General features: G+C 40.4%; 2 protein-coding genes across 2 annotated transcripts; both read left to right on the top strand.

Annotated features, from left to right (window-relative positions):
* The first annotated feature begins 941 nt into the window (after positions 1-941).
* LOC139349621 (uncharacterized) lies at positions 942-10,825 on the top strand. Its single transcript, XM_070990553.1, has 16 exons — positions 942-999; positions 3,092-3,124; positions 3,221-3,397; positions 3,549-3,700; positions 3,809-3,898; positions 4,102-4,168; positions 4,690-4,853; positions 6,477-6,582; positions 6,666-6,695; positions 6,801-6,977; positions 7,461-7,609; positions 7,724-7,813; positions 9,032-9,079; positions 9,167-9,236; positions 9,323-9,486; positions 10,442-10,825. Exons 1-16 carry the CDS (start codon positions 945-947, stop codon positions 10,598-10,600), a joined length of 1,731 nt encoding a protein of 576 aa, XP_070846654.1. The 5' UTR covers positions 942-944; the 3' UTR covers positions 10,601-10,825.
* A 5,173-nt stretch (positions 10,826-15,998) lies between these two features.
* ca15b (carbonic anhydrase XVb) lies at positions 15,999-18,393 on the top strand. The gene is made up of 9 exons (XM_070990719.1): positions 15,999-16,071; positions 16,432-16,504; positions 16,605-16,631; positions 16,710-16,880; positions 17,081-17,229; positions 17,315-17,410; positions 17,504-17,582; positions 17,690-17,853; positions 17,981-18,393. The coding sequence occupies exons 2-9, from the start codon at positions 16,432-16,434 to the stop codon at positions 18,149-18,151; spliced, it is 930 nt and encodes a 309-aa protein (XP_070846820.1). The 5' UTR covers positions 15,999-16,071; the 3' UTR covers positions 18,152-18,393.
* Positions 18,394-19,809: the final 1,416 nt, after the last annotated feature.

Below are 19,809 nucleotides of genomic sequence, written 5' to 3'. Positions count from 1 at the left end.
TCATGATTTTAAGTTCATCCTGTATTGAAGTTTGTAAGATTGTCTGCTGGAGCGGATAGTTTGGCAATTTTGGATCTGAATCTGAGGATTTTCCTGGAATAGTTGTTAAATGACTTAGGTGCTTTGTACTTAAACACAAATAAGTAAGTAATTCACTGACTTCACAAGGAAGCAGCAAGTGCTACCAATATGACAAAATCATGCTTTGAGTTTAAGGGTTTAGGATAATTCTGGTCAACTATTTCAGCTTTTATAATGAGTCAGCACTGTATATGGAGACCTGGGTGCTGTGTCATGGAGCAGGATTCATTTATAGGTGGCTAACTTTGCTGTGTAAACGCCCCTTACCATGTTACCAGACACAGCCTGTATTTTGACTGCAGTGTCAAAGAGGCCTGTGGTCATGTTACATGTCACCCCCATACTGATTTAGTGATGTATACACAGTGGGCTCCCCTCCCATTGCATGTCGCTCCGACTCTATATCACTGGCTTGAAACATACTGGGACACTTTGTCACCTTCTCCTCACTTATTTGGAAATGTTTTTAATGTGACACCTCATTCTGATATGCATTTTTTTTAAAGCCTCGGGGACCTCAGATAGTAAGGTAAGATGATTTGGCAAACTTGAATGCAGTACTTTGATCAAGTCATCTGACATCAATCATGTCCACATTAACGAAAACTAGGGTTGAAACCAGTCGGCATCACAAATCTTTTGATGCCTGCTTTTTTGATGCTCTGGCATCAAGGTTATTCTGACTCAGCCAGCTTTAGGAATTCAGGTCAATGATGGACTCTGCATACCTGACACCACTGAGGCTTCCACAGAGCATTTTCCTCATTGTCAACATTTGGTTGCCAGACATAAGAAATATATTGTTCAATCCCTATAAAACTGTTATGAAATGATTGATAAAATGTTTCCCTTTTCTTCTGAAGATGTACCTCTCCTCCCTTCTGCTGTGCCTGAGCTTGGGAGCTTTGGTAAAATGTGGTGAGTAAATGTTTAAATGGAAATATTTGTACTGATGAGCTCTATCTGTTTCTGCTTCCTGTTGTATAATCTGTGTTTGGATTACAGGGCAGGATACACTGTCTTTTCTACCCACATGTCATAAATTAAACTCAAGATACAATGCAATTTAATGCAATTCAGTGCAATTTGGAATTTCCCCTTGCGGGACAAATAAAGGTATATTGAATTGAATTGAATTTATTCATGAGTTTTCTCAAATTAAAGCAATATAAAATTAATCCAATATAGAGAGTATATACGATACCATACCACTGCGAACCATAGCAAATTTCTGAACATTGACTTTTCTTAAACAGCGGTGGAAGAAGCAGCTTTTATTCATGTAAAAGTAGCAATATAGAGATGCTGAAATAGCCTATAAAACGTAGATAAAACACTGTATATCAGATTGATTTAATACATTATGTGAGTGGAAATTTGCTGCTGTAGCTATTAAGGTGTAGCTAGTTTTAGCTACAGTTAGATGCAGTTTGGTTGTTCCCAGCCAAGGGGTCATAAGATAAAAGTGATGGGTCTTGACATGATTTAAAATGTTTCATTTTTTTTGACTTGTCTAATTCTGGTCTTTTTTTGTGAAATGTTGTATAAGTGTATCACTTTAGACCTTAAGCTGTTATAAAACTACACGAAGAGTTTGAAGGGGAAATGTGAAGAACTGACAAAGAAACATGATAAGGGACCCCAATGAAACAGCTTTGTTTTTTTGTGCTCTCCTTCTTTCTGCGCTTCCTCCGGTGAGAGAAGCAACCTTGCTCCTCTCTAGATGAAGGTCGTGACTATTGCTTGATGTAGTGCCTTAAATTAATGTTCATTTGTTTGTCAGATTTATTTTTGATTTCAATTCACTAATTGATTCCTTGTTTATGCATATACTGTTTATGCCCCCCTCCATCCTCACCTTCTTTAATGTTAGTTCAGTTTTAAGAGTGTAGTGTCAGGGAGATCTTGTTTTGAGCCGCGCCCAGGCCCAGAGGAAGGCCCTGGTCCTTTGCAGGTCTTATACCTCATCCTGCCTCGGGCCACTGAGGAGTGACAGTCTTTGTTTTCTTTGTTTGATTTCAATTATCTGTCTATCTTGGTGTCTGTCTCTTCTATCTATCTGCATAAAATAACACTTCTTTAAATCAATGAGAATAAAAAGAAAAGAGCAAGAACAATATCTTACAGTACAATGTGCAGTGGGTGTGTGTATCCATATTTCTGTGTGTAAAATAATAACAGCAATAATAATGATAATAGTTAGGTTTTCGCAGAGTTTACAGGACCCAAAGCTCCAGGCTGAGACGGATGAGGGAGGAGGTGGAAAGCAGTTTAAACAGTTTTTATGAGTAATGAGCAGTGAATGAGTTCTTAGGGGGCAGAGTCTATTGTACTGAGCTGGAGTGTTGGCCGATCCAATTTCCTCATAAATGTAGACAGACTGGTCCAAGTTCTTAGTAAGAGCTGACTGGTGTGGACTAGACACCTGAGCACGACAGGGAAAAACAGTTCAGAGTGCAAAAGGCCGGCAAGACAAAAAATACTGACAAGAATGCTTAATGCAATCTTCAGGTGTGGTCATTACTACGCAGCAAGGCAGACAATACGATGAACATTGGCTGTAATCCGGGTGTTTATATATTGAGTAAGCAGGTGGGTCTGCATTGATGATTGCATGCAGGTGTGTTCAGGGTGCCGGTCCCAACTTGCCGGCCACTACCTGCAGCAGCAAAGTCACAGACAAGTCAGACAGGGGACAGACAAGCAGGAGACACCAGGAAGGGGAGACTGCAGATCTCCACAATAATAATACAAGTGGAAATGCTGACGAGAAAAAAACATCTTGAGAATAATACCATTACCATTATCACCAATAATATTAGGAAGGTTGATAAAGGCTGCTGAAAGTGATTCAGTGACAATGGGACAGTGGGCATCCTTGTCTCGAGTAACAGTATTCCTTGGCAGCCCAGTATTTCATCACATAATGCTAATAAAGCCATATTTGATGATTTTGGTATCATTTGGCTCCTGCAGTATTCACAGTGCATTGGCCATATTTCTGTTTCAGCTTCTGGAAGTGAATGGTGCTACACTGGCTGTGGTAAGTACGCACAGAAGTCAGACTTATTGAATGATTTAGGTCAAACCGTCATTCGTCTACATTAGTTTGCATTAAGAGCACCTATAACTTTCACAGATGACACCCCGTCCCACTGGGGGGACATCTCCGGTTCTTCTTGTGGAGAAAAAAGGCAGTCACCCGTTAATATAGTCACCGGCCATGTTGAGACTGACAACAACCTGCATAACTTTACCTTCTTCAACTTCAGCTCTCGTCACGTCATCAAGTCCCTGATAAACAATGGACATACAGGTAAACAAACTGAGACTTTTTTGTCCTTGCCTTTTGAATTGTACAACAGGCAGCATACTGTATAGAATATTTGTGACGGAAGTGTAGAAAGGGCACAGACCTTTATGTGATTAACTACATAAACGCTCTCCTCCATCTCTTCCATGCGTAGTGAAATGCAAATTGGAGGAAAATCAAGTTGAAGTGAGCGGAGGTGGACTTAATGACACATATTCTACAATTCAGTTTCACTTTCACTGGGGCGATACAAAGCATCATCCGGGTTCAGAGCACAAGATTGATGGGCACAGATACCCAATGGAGGTACAGTATTGTTCACTGGCATTCACTATAAACTAAACACTATAAACATGCCTCTTCACTTTATAAACTGTGTGGCTTATTCTACCCAATTCATGTAATCTTTTGTAGATGCACATAGTCAGTCTGAAGAAAGGGCTTACTGTGCAGCAGGCCAAGGAGGATTCAACGGGAATTGCTGTTCTTGGGTTTCTCATAAATGTATGTCAGAAGAAAAGTATTATAATTGCTAACCTTCCCATAAATATGTATTTAAAACATCATTAAAACATTTATGTTTCTGCAGAATTTCAGCTTGCTCACTGCAAACAAGATGTAGGGATGTATGTGTAAATGTAAGAGGGCTGGTTTCCACATTACCAAGCTAAGATTGGAAGTGTATTTATGATGTCTTTTCTGTGAAGGCGACAGAAGATGCGGAAACCTCGGAACCATGGCGCACGCTCACATCTTACCTAACAAACATCACAGGTACAGAAAACGTCTCTTTCCCTAAGATTTTATCTGTGTCGTTACAATACTTGAGGCTGCAGTGACTGAGCTGGCGGAGATATGGGAACAGGTGTATTGTTGCTGCTGTATGGACTGGAATTTACTGTATGCACCGCATGTGCATACCTTTACATTGATGGGTGACAAGCTAAAGAGGCATGAGAAGTAGGATGTCACCATAATCAAATCTCACATATCAATGTCACAAAAATGTTAACCTGACAGATGCATATGGGACATGCTCAGTGGCAGCATGTTGGAGTGAGGAAGTATTATGCTGTGACTTTGGTATGCTCAGCCATAAGTTACTCCTTATATAATGTCTGTCACTCATCTGCCCTAACCTTCTTTCTCAATTTTGTGTCCTACTTGTTTGTAGAGACTCCTTCATGTAATGTCACTCCTTTTATGATAATGTTCATGGCATCAAACTTTGGAATTAAATCCACATGACTTTCATTTAATCACAGCCATTTTTTCTCTCTTACATCTTTTCACAGACACTGAGGTTCATATAAACCATAACATCTCCATTGACGACCTGATTGGAAATGTAGACCGCACAAAGTTCTACCGCTACATGGGCTCCCTGACCACCCCCAACTGCAGCGAAGCAGCTGTGTGGACAGTCTTTCAAGAGCCAATCAACGTCAACAAAAATCTGGTGAGTTGGGCAGCCTGGAAGTCTTTCTTTTGCAGGATAAGAAGAAGAAAGACTAGTGGTGAGAGCGAAACACAATAATAAGTCAGATGGCTACGTGAAAACGGTTGTTGAACCTGATTAACCTACATACAATCATCGCCTGAAGCTGCCATTCCTCTAGGCATTACATTACATTACATGACATTACTCATTTTCAGCCACAGCAGATAGATCATTTCATTGGAAAAGCCCTAAGAGCCCTAAAACACCACTTGCTCAGCACCAAACTGCAGACAGACACCATTGGTGACTAGCTGGTGAACATTATGGAGCACAGAGAAGCTAAAGAGCCAGATATAGGTTGGCCACTACCAAACACAGAGCTACAAAAGAATGAATATCACGCATTTTAATTTAGGTGGGTTGGTAATGCAAATAGTGCAAAGTTCAATAAAACAATTTTGCACTGGAAGAGGTGAAAAAAATCTGCACAATAGCCAGTCGCAGCTAAGATCCTGCTGTATATTCATTGTTACACATCTGTCAAAACTATCTGCTGAAACCCCTGCTCTCACCTACTTTCCTGGTGAACAGCAGCAGAACAGCATTTAAGTGTCATTTCTCCACACCCACTGGTGACAGGTTGATGGTCCTGAGCATCGCCTGCAAGACAAAATTCCGATCACAGTTTAGCAAAGTTGAACTCCACACGATGTGCAGATACAAATTAACTCGTCTGTCTGCTCCTCTAATTCTCTGCATGTGTGGCTGTATCCGAATGCTCTGTTTCTACCCTACAGGCAACCACAAAAATCACATTAACTGAGTTATATCCTCTCCCTGCCATCGCCACACATGTAACTAGATTAACCTGTCTGAGCTGTGTACCTGTAAATACTGCAATGACCTACCTATGGTGAGTGGGATCGCAAACTCTTACACAAGCTGCCACATACGCATGAAAGCAAGCATCACGACAAACAAGTTCCTGTACATACTGGTCCATGCTGGCATCTGGCTTGATCATCATGTTTGATAATGAAGATTTATTGCATGTTGACTGTAATGACAAGAGAATTTGCTGGATGAGCTGCATCTCACCGTGTGCGTGTGTGCGGAGAGGGACGACATCCGAATCATTCGTTTGTCACGTCATCTTTCCATCTTATCTACCGCACAACCACCAGCATTTGCCTAATTATAGGTGCACATGCCTCTGTATGTGTCTGAATGGCCAGCAGGTGCATGGCTCTTTTATCTCAGCCGCAAGCACGCAGCCCCCTAAAAACACCTAAAACTGTCAGAGTTTGGATTTGAGTACATGCTGACAGCAACAAATTAAATGCTCTAAAATGTGTCCTTTGGACAAAATCTCAAACAATAAACCCACAATGACATTTCAGAAGGTGTTTCAGGTGTTTTGCATGATGTTTGAAGATTTGTGACCCCTGCTGACGCCACACTATGGGCCCTTAAACTCTATCGGAAGGGGAAAAAATCCTTGAGGTTTTGGTCACTTAGCAGCTTCGGAGGTGTTCCTGCTGCTAAGAAAGGCTACGACTCATGAACAACTGTAAAACATATGTTTGCCTGTAACTTGACTGTGGTGATCTGTTAGAGGAAACATGTTTTGTTCTGTTTTAGACTGAGAAGTTTCCCATGAAGACAGGACTCACCAATATTTATCGGCCCACACAAGAGCTTAACAAACGTCGAGTGTTTGCTTCCCCTGCAACTCCTTTACCTCCCAGTGAGTTGGAATCACGCACATGTATGACCCATCATATTTATGGCTCTGAGTTGGCACATTATGACTGTTCTGCTGCTCTTTAGGTCTTCCATGGTGCTACGATGATCACTGTGGTATGTATCATATACAAATACCATGACTGGGCAGTTTTTAAATAGGGTGGTTTGAATGGGCTTTAGACTTGTCTTGCAAATGCTGGTTCTTCTCTCTGCCCTCAGATCACCGTCCATCTGACTGGTACCTTCTACCTTACTCCCACTGTGACGGCCAACGCCAGTCACCCATCAATATTCAGACAAAAACCGCCGTGGTGGATGAACATCTCGGCGCCTTCACATTTACAAAGTTTGGCGACAAACACGCCATCAAGAATATCACTAACACAGGACACACAGGTTTGAGGGTTTTCTTTCATATCACAGGCTGTTTTTTGTGGACATTGAGTCTTAAATCACGTAAAGATGGACTAATTTTAGCAAGCTTTGGTTAAACCTGGGCATGCGCATAAACTACAATCACGTTTGATCACAAACAGGTAATGCTTCCAGTCGTACAAAGCAGAAGTTACGTTGCTTTTCTTTGATATATATCACAGTAAATCTGATCTGAAGTTGTGAAGCACTATTTTCTCCAAATTTTTACAGACTGAAAAATTAACCGAGGAAACAATTGGCAGATGAATTGATCGTTGAGGTTTTAATTTTGTGATGGTCTCCAAAATAAAAAGTGAAGAAGTGTTGTTGACATGGAAAAGGAAGCACGATTGGTTGGTTACATTACATCATTTTATAAACCAATGCTTAATTAGAATAGGAGAAACTCATATAGGTTTGTGAAAGCAATTTATACTTTTCCTTGTGTTCTCGCTCAACTCCCAGTGAAGTGTATACTGAAGGAGGGTGTGGTAGAGGTCTCAGGAGGAGGTTTGGGATACGTCTACTCTGCCCTTCAGTTCCACTTCCATTGGGGCTCCACATCACATGAGGGCTCAGAGCACACAGTGGATTCACACAGATACCCAATGGAGGTAGTTATAAGTAGCGGAACTGCTGCATTGTTCCTGTGAAGATATTGCTTGCCAGTGCACTTTGCTTCTGCCAGTATACTGTATATATATTTCATTAATGGTGTCTTTGTCCAGATGCACATAGTGAACAAGAGGAAGGATTTGAATCTGGATGAGGCAGTACAGACTCCTCATGGGCTGGCAGTGCTGGGATTCTTTATTGAGGTAACATTTACAGCATTTATGTAGTGAGTCAATAGTTGTGGTTCAAAACCACACAAAACTATGTGCCAACTAAAGAAGCAACTTCTTAAGAGAGATGTGACTGAGAAACTACAGAAGCTGAAATGTCCTCGATGAGTTGAATATTCTGATGTTTGAAGTTTCTACAGTGAAAAATGTGGGAGGAGTTGAGCGCCAATAAATTGTTGTGGAGTAATGAATATATATATATATATATATTTAGTAATTAGCTGAGGTCTACGCTTCCAGTTTGAGAAACGAGGAGTCAGAAATGATAGTATCTCTGCAGAGTTCTGGTCATGATGACTGTCACTCATCAACACCTATGACAAGCGCATGCCAACACATACTGTACTGAAAACTAGAAGTAACACAGTCATGCAAAGGGGGAAAAGGCCTTAAAAAAACACCAAACTAGTTCAGCCCAGTTTGCATTATGCAAGAGGTTACAACAACATACCAGCATTTGATTGAACACAAGACAAAAATGTTGCAATGACTCGCTGCTGTCATTCATCACCAAACCTTTTAAGTGTGTACCTGTCATTACAGTTCTAGCTTTCACATGTCTGATGTATAGTATGATTCATGCCTGACATACAGTTCCTCAAACACATCATCACAGTTAAGCCACATACTGGATTTGCAAAGGTCATGGTTTGAGTGAAAATGAGTACGTTACTGTTACATGCATTAGTCAAAATAAGTTGTTTTCAAGTGGTACATGAGCAGTGGTCACCTGGGTGAACTTTGTTTGACCCATCTGTCTTTCTTGCTTTCTTGCTCCTTATACTACACTACCTGACAGCCTTCTTTGCTCTAGTCAGAATTACTACGGCCACTAGACTTCACCGCCTAACAACTGACCTATACGGCTGTTTTCCTGGTGAGGACAGGCTGTACAGTTTGCTCATGCAATTCTCATATAACAAAATCAAAACTTCACCATTTTGTGAAATGTTTTGTCAGACATACGAACCTGTATGAAACCTCAATGAAAGGGGCTATAATCATGCGAGTTCAAATGCAAACCTTATGCCTGTTAGAGGTGGCAACACATGATAGATTTCTTTGCAGTTGGTTAAGAGTTTTCACAGTACATATTAGCAGAGGCAATCATGCTTTCATTTCACTCCAGTCTAAATTTGAGAAAAGCCATTTAAACAATGGCCTCACTTCTTTGTGTTGTCTCCTTTCCAGGCTATGGATACGACCAAAAGCAGCAGCGGCGCTTCAGATCATTCCGAGGTAAAGGGTGTAGCTGTCTTCAACCAGCGGATTTCGCTGCTCTGCACTCACATGTCGCTTAATCATTCACCATGTTTATCTCAGCAGACAAATCCCACATCCGATAAGGGCGCCTGGAACAAACTGATCAAGTACCTTTCACATGTTCAAAACATCAGTGAGTGTCCACTTGTTTGACTCTGAACACTGAATGGGGGCACACAAATGGGCCATTACACTTTGTGCATTTGCGCTTTCGTATAGGCTCAGAGGTTGAAGTTACAGAAGAGATCTCCATCGATGACTTGCTTGGTGACGTGAGCCGAGCTGCGTACTACCGCTACAATGGCTCTTTAACCACTCCTTCGTGTAATGAAGCAGTGGTTTGGACAGTCTTCAAAGAGCCTATCAAGGTGGACAAAAATGTGGTATGTGCTGCTCTTCATCATGGTGTTGCTGGTGTGTTAAACAGGTAGTGTGACTCAGCGACCTTGAATGTTCTACAGAATATTAATTTGCATTGCTCTATACAACACTATTCAAAGACAGGTCTCCAGCAGTCCAAATCAAAGTTTCCACTGAGATATATGTTTAAAGCATTGTAATTGTAATTGACACAATTGGTTAATGAACACCATTGACAGCTGGCAATTGTCGCATATAATGAGATTTAAACAACGGAAGTATCAGTACTGGCAATCACCCCGTGGAGAGGTCACTGTGTGTCATTACAGAGAAACTGTATCAAAGAACAATCAAAAATAACAATGATCTGACAGGCAGATTGTATCGAAACGCAGTGTTATCAGAGTTATCTGAGGCTGTCTTTTGTTTGGCATCTCTCACATGTGGGCTCATGTGATTCTCTCATGTAAGAATCTGAACTGAAACAATGGCTGAGATTAAATTGCTGCCTCTCAGCTGCAGTTTCGGGGCATTTCCATCCACGTCACACGGAACAGTGGAGGAAGTGTAAAGCTTTTCTCTGTTTTTACGCGTATCAACCATTTACGGGGATGTTTAAGGTCGAAACAATGTAGTGTAGTGAGTAATTATTTTATGATGTCAGCCAGGTTTCTAACAAATAACAGTATTAATGATGACAGGTATTTCTTAATTGCATGATGTCTTCTATCAATTTTGTTGACTTTAATGCAACTACATGTGCTATCAACAGTCAAATGCGTCTTTTTTTCAAAGTCTCTCACTATGATGGGTGTTTCCTCCTCCTGGTTTATCCTGTTTAGAGCCACTGCACGAATGGCATACTCAGACATAACTTCTCAAATAAAGAAGAGGCCTTTTGACAGACGTACAAGTCAAAATATAATGGATTTAACTGCAACCTGTCTAAATGATGACCATCTCCTTTACCACCACCAGATAATGATGTTCCCAACTCAGACAGGATACCACAATGTGTTTCGGCCTGCACAGCCTCTTCATAACAGGACAATCTACACCAGCACGTCGGGATCCTGTGCTCCTGGTCCCACCATACTGTTTCTGCTGCTGACATGTCTCTGTGCCTTTTTCATATAATTTGCATTTGTGAGAAAGTTTCCTTATTAGAACCACTGTGAAGAATGAAGCATATTGCACTAATCATCTGTCTTGCACTGCAAAATAATTGGTGTTAATAAGTAGTGTTTCACTGGTGATTTTTATCCATGTACATTTTTAGTATTAGTATGTAATTATATAATCTCATAATCAACTATAGGCAGACCTACAGCCTATTGTTTCATTAGCAAGTATCTGTCTTATTGAAGTCCATGGTATTGTTAGGCCCTCTATCCACTGTGCAGCATGTTTGTATTTTGGACCGGTAAGTAATGCTATTTTTACTACTCAGCCATTTAAATCACTGTTTGCTTTGCTTTATCTAAACATGTGCAATTTGGAACATCATCTCAGGTGACATTTGTCAGCGCTAAACCACAAATTACAGTTGTTGGACCCTCCCAGTAGAGCCAGAAAGAAATTATTTTTCATTGCAGTGTGTTCTTGTGAGAGTTCTTGTGCTTTTATCCTCGAGGAACGTATTGTTTTAACCACAGAAAGCCAAAAATAAAAGATGTATTGATACTGTTTGTTTTCTGCCATGCTGTAGACTGTAAGGAGAAGTTCAGCTGTCGCCTCTGCTTGCACTCTGTATGTTGAAATCACTGCTCTACAATGACTAATGACACCACTCACACAGGCCATCTTTGTGGCCACACTTTATTGCCATAATGATAGTTTTAAACCCTAATTTGTTCACTATTATTTAATGTATTTTGAGAGGCTGAAGAGCTCCAAAGCAACCAGTAAATCAAAAGCAGTTTAGATTTAATAACTGGAGATTACAGACTGCCTACATTTATGCAGCTTTACGTGTCACTTTCCTTTGAACTGTAACAGATCTTTTGTTTTATGGTCTTGAAACTGAAGATAAACAGCACTTAATACTTCATCCCATTTAAAGCAAGATACATTAATTTATATAGCACATTTCATACCTAAAGGCAACCCAAAGTGCTTTAGAGTTCAAAGGCAAAAACACAAGAAACAATGATACAATGATAAAACAATTTAAAATATAAAGCACAAAGACTAAAAACAAAACTAATTTAATTCAAAGAAAATCAATGAAAAGCAATGGCAAACGGGTCTTAAGCATGGATTCGTTTGAGTCTTATGTCTTCTGCCAGTTTGTTCCAGATTTTAAGAAGCTAAAGGCAAGTTCATGGTGTTTGGTTTTGGCGACCAGCAGTAATCCAAAACCAGCTGACCTAAAAGGTCTGCAGGGTTTGTACTGGGCCAGAAGCCCAGATAAGTGTCTTGGATCTAAACTGTGATGTACAGACAAGTAATACAGTTTCGAAGTTGAGTCTGTGAGAAACAGATTTCCAGTGACCTGAAGAACTGAAGTGACCTGAAAACAGGAGTTATGCTAAGCACTTGTTTCAAACATTTAGGAATGTGACTGGCTCGTGTCAGTGTGCATTTCAGTGGAAAACTGGTTGTCTTAATCTCAGTTGTTATGCAGAACGATGTGGCTCCGAGCAAGGAGTCATGGCCAGTGTCTCAAATACAAAGTATACAGCTGCCTAAATAATATGTTCCTGTGCTGTTGTATGTTAAAATAAAAACCTGTTACAGCAAGAACAAAGGTTTCTCAATTTCAGTCCTTTTGTATTTGTGAGATTTAGAAATGGTGTATTTATTCAAATTAAACACTTTTTAAGGACATGAGTCAATGCAAGCTGATAAAGCGCCACATCTGGTAAATATTACCATACTTTGTTAGAGTCAAAATATATATATATAGAATCAATTATCTGGGCCATTGAAACTGCAAAAGGTCGTAAAAGCACTCCAATCGGTAAGATGAATGAGCAAGTGGCAATTAAGAATATAAACACAGAAATCAGCGAGTCCGAAAAAGGAGGTATCAGTCAGTGTCAGATTTGATCCTCAATGTCCAAATGCAGCTGTTTCCAAAACGCTTGCTGTTTGCTACCAGCCCAGCACTGACTGTTTTTGGACTCACATGGTCGGTTGTTAGCTAGCATGTTACCCATTACAATTAAATAAGTTGTCAAAAAGTTGAAGATAGACAACTTCAGCTTCAATAAAATTTACACTGCATTAAAGATGGACACTATATTCTGGTAACTCACCTGTGTTTGAAGTTAATTAGGCGACAAAGCATGAATGAAAAACCTGACAATCAGGTGGCTTACAAGAAAGCTGTTTGTGGCTTTGGTGTTTGGGGAAAGTGCTTTCTGCAACATGGTGAAGACGCTTTTAGCAACATACTTTGAGTATCAAAAGGAAACTGACAGACGGTCTGAACATTGTTTCCACAGGTTAAAGGTCAACAACAACGGTAAAACCTGCTTACTGCGTTTATCTGCATGAGGAAGGAATGCAGAGAAGTACAGATGCCAGCACTGATTTGAGTGAGGCTGGCGGGAAGAACAGGACAAACAAATATTGGTGGAAACATTATGACTGAGCTTAAGATACAGATCGCACCTCATTTTTTGTCACTTTTACAAAATGATGCATTATTTAAAGATGAACAAGACTGGGCTGAAACTCAGTATATGGTCAGTAGTGGCGTCCATAATGTGAATTCACCTGCAATTTAAGTTAAGGTGCACTGAAGTAACATATCACATGACATGCTTAAGCTACACTTGAGTCAAAACATTTCAAATGCAACTGCAACAATAGTAAATGTTTGGTTTGAAGGAGGCTAATTATCTTTAATGCTCCCTGCTCTGCCATTCATTTCTGTCTTTTGTGTTTCTATGACTCACTGTTTCTTCTGAATGGTTGTTACATAGCTGCTTTAATTGCGTGCCCTCTCTCATACCTCTGGGCGCATGTTGAACTCTTTCCTCTCCTACTCTGCTGTGCTGGACTGTTTCACTACACATCCATCATCTCCACTTCTCTTACTGGATTTGTTCAACGTTATTTTCGCTCAGCGTTTTTCTCTCTGGTCTCCCAGATGTCACCTCTGTTGTTGGCTCCATCCCCTCCAGTTTGAGAACCGTTGAGCCTCAATGTGAAGGTTGCCATCAGTTGTTCAATCAGTGCAAAACTCAAGTCACGATTTCACTACGCACTAATCCTGAGCGGGTTTTGAGCGTGTTGTCGTATGCAAACTGTGAGTGTGCTGTTGATGAAAACCACAATTCATTGCACAAATGAAATAGAGGTACCACCCATGTCATCATTCAGATATAACGTCAGATTTTCTGAGCTCATATATGCTGGCAACATTGCGCCATAAAAGTCACTGATGACTTACTGTCACTCACAATAAGAGTGACAATAAGTCATCAGTGACTTAGCGTAATTAGAAAGAAAAACAATAATAACTTTATTTATACTGCACCTTTCATACACAAAATGCAGCTCAAAGAAAAGAGGAAGTGATATTGACTGTAATAAATCACAGGGGACATTAATGATGTTGCTCCGCGGTCAAGTTAGCAATGACAAATATGCAAATCTGTTTACACTTTCAAAATGAAAATAAATTAAAACATGTAAAATACTGGTAAAATATGATAAGCACTGGTCATTTCCTCAAAATGACACTTTTTTTTTCTCAGATGAAAAAGGAACTCAGAACACCTATAGAAGTTTTAGCAATTCATTACATTTTATGATTGTAGGCTCACAAAACCTGATTGCATTTTTACCCTTCAAGGAAGGACAATGAGTTGGATTCATGAAAGCAGAGACGTCTCTGTGAGCACTTTAAAAACACCTGTGGGTGGGGCTGACACCTCAGGGCCTTAGATGGTGGAGGAAACCAGGAATGACACTTTGACATGTAATTATACAAAGCTTTTATACAAAGCTAACATGTCATCTGCATGCCATCTATGATTCTCCATCTGGTTCAGGTCTGTCTGCATGTAAATCAGGAGTTAAAGCAGGAATTAAAGTACATTTTAAACCAGACTTTTCTTCAAAGAAAAACGAGAACATCAGATCTGCTGCTCCGCTCGACTATATGGAGCTTTATATCGAGCATCAGCTCACTGCGTCGCTGTCAGGCCTGCAGCTTCACTGATGCCCTTCTGTCTCACCGCCCTCTGAAAGTGGCTGTTTTCAGTGAAAATGCTCGAAAAACTTGTGGTGCACTACCTGCTCAATGCCAAATGGTGGAAAGACACAGTTAGCAGCTAGCTGGTGAACACAGTGGAGCTTTTAGTGGCTAAAAAGCCAAATATGTCCCTCAGGAGTTGGTGGGAACCCATACAGAACTATAAGAGGCACAAACATGTCTCCAAATGAACGATCATGTTGCTCATATCGACTTAAAAGATGCCGTGTCACTGCTGTCTTCACAACTTTTTTCTTTTTTACAAGGGACCAACACATAAATAAATAAATGACAATGAATTAGTGCAGGTTTAATGAGATCCTTTTTTCATCCGGTTCATTGCACCTTCAGATAAATTAAAAAAAAAAAAGTATTTCATTTTGGAGGTGATTTTCTTGAGTTTCTGAACTGCTGTTTGAGTTCCTACAAAAATCCAGACAGAGGAAACAGTGGGAAACAGGAGACTGGCTGTCTCCATAACGTTGTGCAATGTTATTTCTTCCTGGTGCATAAAGCAACACTGGCCTGCATTGTTTTGATACAGAAGAAATACAAGTTCAACTTAAAGACCCTTACTGTCTTACTGTCTTATTAACTTACCTTGCTGTTTACGTTTGCCCATGCAATGTCCCTTCTTTGTACTGGCTGAATTTGATTTTATTTTATTTTCAAATGTCTCTTCTCATTGACCTCAATCATTATTGTGTCTTACCACGCCTGATAACAAACCCCATGTTTTTACAATGTGCAGCTTCAATATTTTAAACTCTTAATTTTAAACTGTTTGCATTATCCTGCCTGTTAAGTCTCATCCTGTCTCTCCAACTTTGTCCTGTCTGTCCAAATTTGTTCCGTCTGTCCAATCATGTCCCGTTTGTCCATATTTGTCCTGTCTGCCTGGTCTTGTCTTGGTTCTTGCTAAATTTTATCCATTTAGTCTTGTCATGTAACGTCCTGTATTTGTTTTTGTTCATTTATTTTTTGTTTATTTTATTATGATTATTATTCTGTTTATTTCTGTTATTCTCTATGTTTTTCTTTTCCTTTCTCTTTTTGTTTCTCACGTGGTAACAGGTATGTTATACATCATGTTTCAACAATGTGCAAACCTATAAGCACGAATAAAGGTGAAAAAAAAAAAAATTAAAGACCCTTACTGAGACGATGGAAGCACACCAAGGAAAAAGGCTCTGGCTGAATCCAAAAGCGCGCAAATCATTTCTGTGCAAACTCGTCTTCTGCTAATCAGCACCTGAATATTTTTGCTGGGACGTAAGACTCAAGTCGGCTATCAGAGAGGCGTGTCAGCGCGGCTGCTGGATGCTCTCTGGGCCAATAAAAGAGGGAGGATGAGGCTCCTGCTGTTCGCAGGCTCAGAGGAGGCACAGGTGCGTCGAAGGTAACTGCTACTCAGAAGTGGATTCAGCTGCGGCCGAAAGACCCTTTCTACTCGCCTGAAACGGTATTTTGTCTTTGTTTGTTGGTGTTTTTAGAGCATTTGGGGTTTTTTTGTCTTTTGCTGCATGTTGCATTAGTTAGTAATTTCTTGTTTAAATGTGTGTTTGTTTGTGTCCAATTTGAAATCTGCTGAAAATCAATTAGATCATCAAGTTGAATTTAGTCTCTCATTCAGAGTTTGCATGGCCTCAGATGCGTCGTCTTTCCGAGTATTTAACGCGTTTTTTTTCTTTTATCTTTTTCGTTTTGTCTTTTTTTTTTTTAATGCAGTCGACTGATTTTTATTTTTTATTTTTTTTAGATGAACTGGATCGTAGCTGCATTTGCTTTGTGCGTCCTGGCACCCAGCGTCCACTGTGCAACTAGCACAGTCGGTAGGTGGCTATTTTTCACGTTGCATTTACATTACCTCTTTGGAGAATTCATGCCTGTTTGTATTGACTGAGCTAATAAAATGTTCTTTTCCTCCTCCAGTCTGGTGTTATCACCTGGCAAGCTGCAGTGAGTATTCTTCCTTCATCTTTAAAATGTCACCTTAACCTCCTCTCTGGCCACTAAACGCTTTCTTCCTCTTTACAGGGGACACTCAATGGCCCGTCATTTCTTCTTCATTTTGCAATGGCACCAGGCAGTCACCCATTAACATCATCTCATCATCTGCGGAACCCAACGACAACCTGACAGCCTTCACCTTTCACAACTACAGCAGCACCAGTGGCCTGAAAATGATCGAAAACACTGGAAAGACAGGTGAGGTGGGAATGTGGACAGGAAGCTGCTCCTGACACCAGAATGCTTTCAATATTGTGCTTTTAAAGAATTTGCCTGCAAGCAGTTTTTTTTTTTCCCCTTTCCAGGCACACACAAATGCAAAAATGACCCAGTATTCAAAGTAAATTCGCTGGTTGCAGTAGCTTTGATTTAATTGTCCATGTTTTTTGTTTTTCCAGTCAAAGTCACCTTGGACAGCGGTCTCGGCGTTTCAGGAGGAGATCTGTCCGAGCGCTACGACAGCCTGCAGTTCCACTTGCACTGGGGTAATGGCACCTCCATCCCCGGCTCTGAGCACACTGTGGATGGCAAGCGCTATCCCATGGAGGTACTACAGTCTCTTTTATGTTGAGCTGTAAATTAGAGTTTTGTCAGTATGCTCATATTCAAATATCTTTTTCATTACTTCCCAGTTGCACATTGTAAGCAGCAAGGCATCCCACAATAGGAACACAACTCTTGCTCTTGCTGACTCTACGGGAATTGCCGCTCTTGGTTTCTTCATTGAGGTGAGAAACGGACGCTTTTGTAATGCCAGTATGTTTAAGTTATCGGTCTGATCTGGAAAAAAACTAATTAAACAATGTGTGCACTATTTATAGGCAATGACTGGTAATGAGACACAACAACCTGCATCCTGGCACAACTTGACTTCCTACCTGGCCAGCATCTCAAATGGTGGTAAGGAGGTTTTGTTCTTTTCATGTGGACAATTTTCTTCTTTTTTTTTTTTTTTGAGTAAAATGTGTCAACTGCAGTGCCTTAAGGGGTCATATTTCTGCCCTCAGGCGACTCTGTTGCAATCACACCTGGATTTTCAATGGACGACCTCCTGGCTGGGGTGGATCGCACCCAATATTACCGCTACCTTGGCTCCTTGACCACCCCCACCTGCAATGAAGCTGTGGTTTGGACTGTGTTCAAAGATACAATCAAAGTCAGCAGAGATTTGGTGAGTTTTTTTTTTTTTTGTTTGTTTTTTGTTTTTTTTTCTCTCTCTGTGTATTTAAGAGCACCTGCTAGGAGGATCAGCTCAAATACCCTTGTCAGTGCTAACTGGCTTAATATCTTGTCTCCAGATCAACCTCTTCAGCACACTCCACATCGGCAACAGCTCATCACCTTTGATGACCAATGTCTTCAGAGAAATCCAGCCAGAGCAAACGGTCACAACGCAGCGTTCCAGCTCTACCACAACCTGCTACTCTCTGGGGCTGATGGCCCTGAGTCTTGCTCTCGGAAGGAGTTAGAGCCAAACAGAGGGGGGAAAAACAGAGCTCAAGTTGCTGTGGCGTCTCAACAACTTCTATTGTTCTTGGTAAACCTGTTGGTAATGAGGACACTGTTTTCTCCGGCCTTTATCCCCTCCCCATGTGACCTGTCTGACTTTAGCCTCATCCAAGTTGTTAATACTAAAGTAACCACCGATATGTTCATTAGGACACTCAAATCAGGATACAGGAGATTCTTCCATATCCAAGCAAAACTGAGCCTTAACGCCACAAGAATGTTGTTGCTTTCCAATGAAGTGGTTCAAAAACCTACTAAACAGCCTTGTTTTAATGTGGTTGTCTATCGTATGGCTTCCAGGGTTATGATGAGCTGTAGATTTATCCATTAACTGATTTTTAATCTGTTGTATGCATTCTTGCATACTGTATTTATTATACATGATCAGCACGAGAATTAACTTTTGTTTTTCTTTCCTGGGACAAACCCTTGCTGTTTTTGAGCTGCTAAAGCTGCACACGGGTGCCTGAGTAAGGGGTGCACTTGTATGTTTACTGGGTAGATGAAGTAATGGTAATTTAGAAATATAGCAATATAATGAGTGTGACCGTATTTAGTTAATGTTAGTGTGTATGTCTTGAGTACAAAACTCTCTACCAATAGCAGTTGCACAATGATTATTGTTAATTTGATTTTTATTTTTCTATTTCTTTAGTTTTGTCAAGGGATTGGTTTTCTTTTTGTCCTAGCCTTATTGCCAAGCTGAACACTCAAATGAAACTTGTGCTGCCTTTCTCAGCTGGTGTCATGAAGGCTTGACATGCCACTCAGTTGAATGAATGCCATTATTTATCCTCTCACTCTGTGTTGCACTACTTGAACATGTAACAAAACTGTGACCTCTTATTCTTGTTAAATGTTTCTAAAATGAATTAAAATAATTTAGTGTCGATCTTGTCTCCTTATTTTTAGTGTGATAATATGGAGCAAACACAAAATTCTGGCAACTTTGCACTTTAAAAAAAACAAAATAAACAACCCGCATTGTGTGAAGGCATTAAATGTAATCCCTATTGTTGCACTTCGACTGAACTTGAGCCAGACACTTGAGAAGTGGCTTTTGAGAGTTTACCATTGTAGTTTACAGAACATTAGATGCCGTGAAAGCCTGCTATACTCAGAGTGGGTGTATTTAAGATGACCCTTTAATTCGAAGTCACATTTCTTCCTTATAACTGGAAGGATTCAGTGGTTCCTCATTGTGCTTTTAACCGTACCTGTGCCACTTGGCAGCTTACCTAAACATTTCCCCACTTAAAGAGCTGAATAAATACTCCTGTGCAAACTTCCTTGATCAACTTGAATGTACTTTAAACACAGGATTCAATGGTTAACTAGATGTGCTATTAATCAAATACTAAGTTAGAAGGAAGTGTGCATCACTTTAGTGTTAAACCCGAGCTGCCAGTTATCAAGCCATCAGAGTTTAGGTCACAACAAAAACAGTGAGGAACAAAAGACAGCACTCCATCAGGCTGCACGCGCTCTTCCTGCACTATATTACTGACATACTGTAAAACTTGTGACTCTGTGTCACTGAGATAAGCCTGTCATAGCCCGGCAGGGCTGCTGCCAAAGAAGATACCAATCACTGATCTATAGACTGATGCTTCTGGGA

Source organism: Chaetodon trifascialis, chromosome 21, assembly GCF_039877785.1.
Source record: "Chaetodon trifascialis isolate fChaTrf1 chromosome 21, fChaTrf1.hap1, whole genome shotgun sequence".
NCBI classification, from domain to species: Eukaryota; Metazoa; Chordata; class Actinopteri; order Chaetodontiformes; family Chaetodontidae; genus Chaetodon; species Chaetodon trifascialis.
This window is presented reverse-complemented; position numbering and strand designations above follow the sequence as displayed.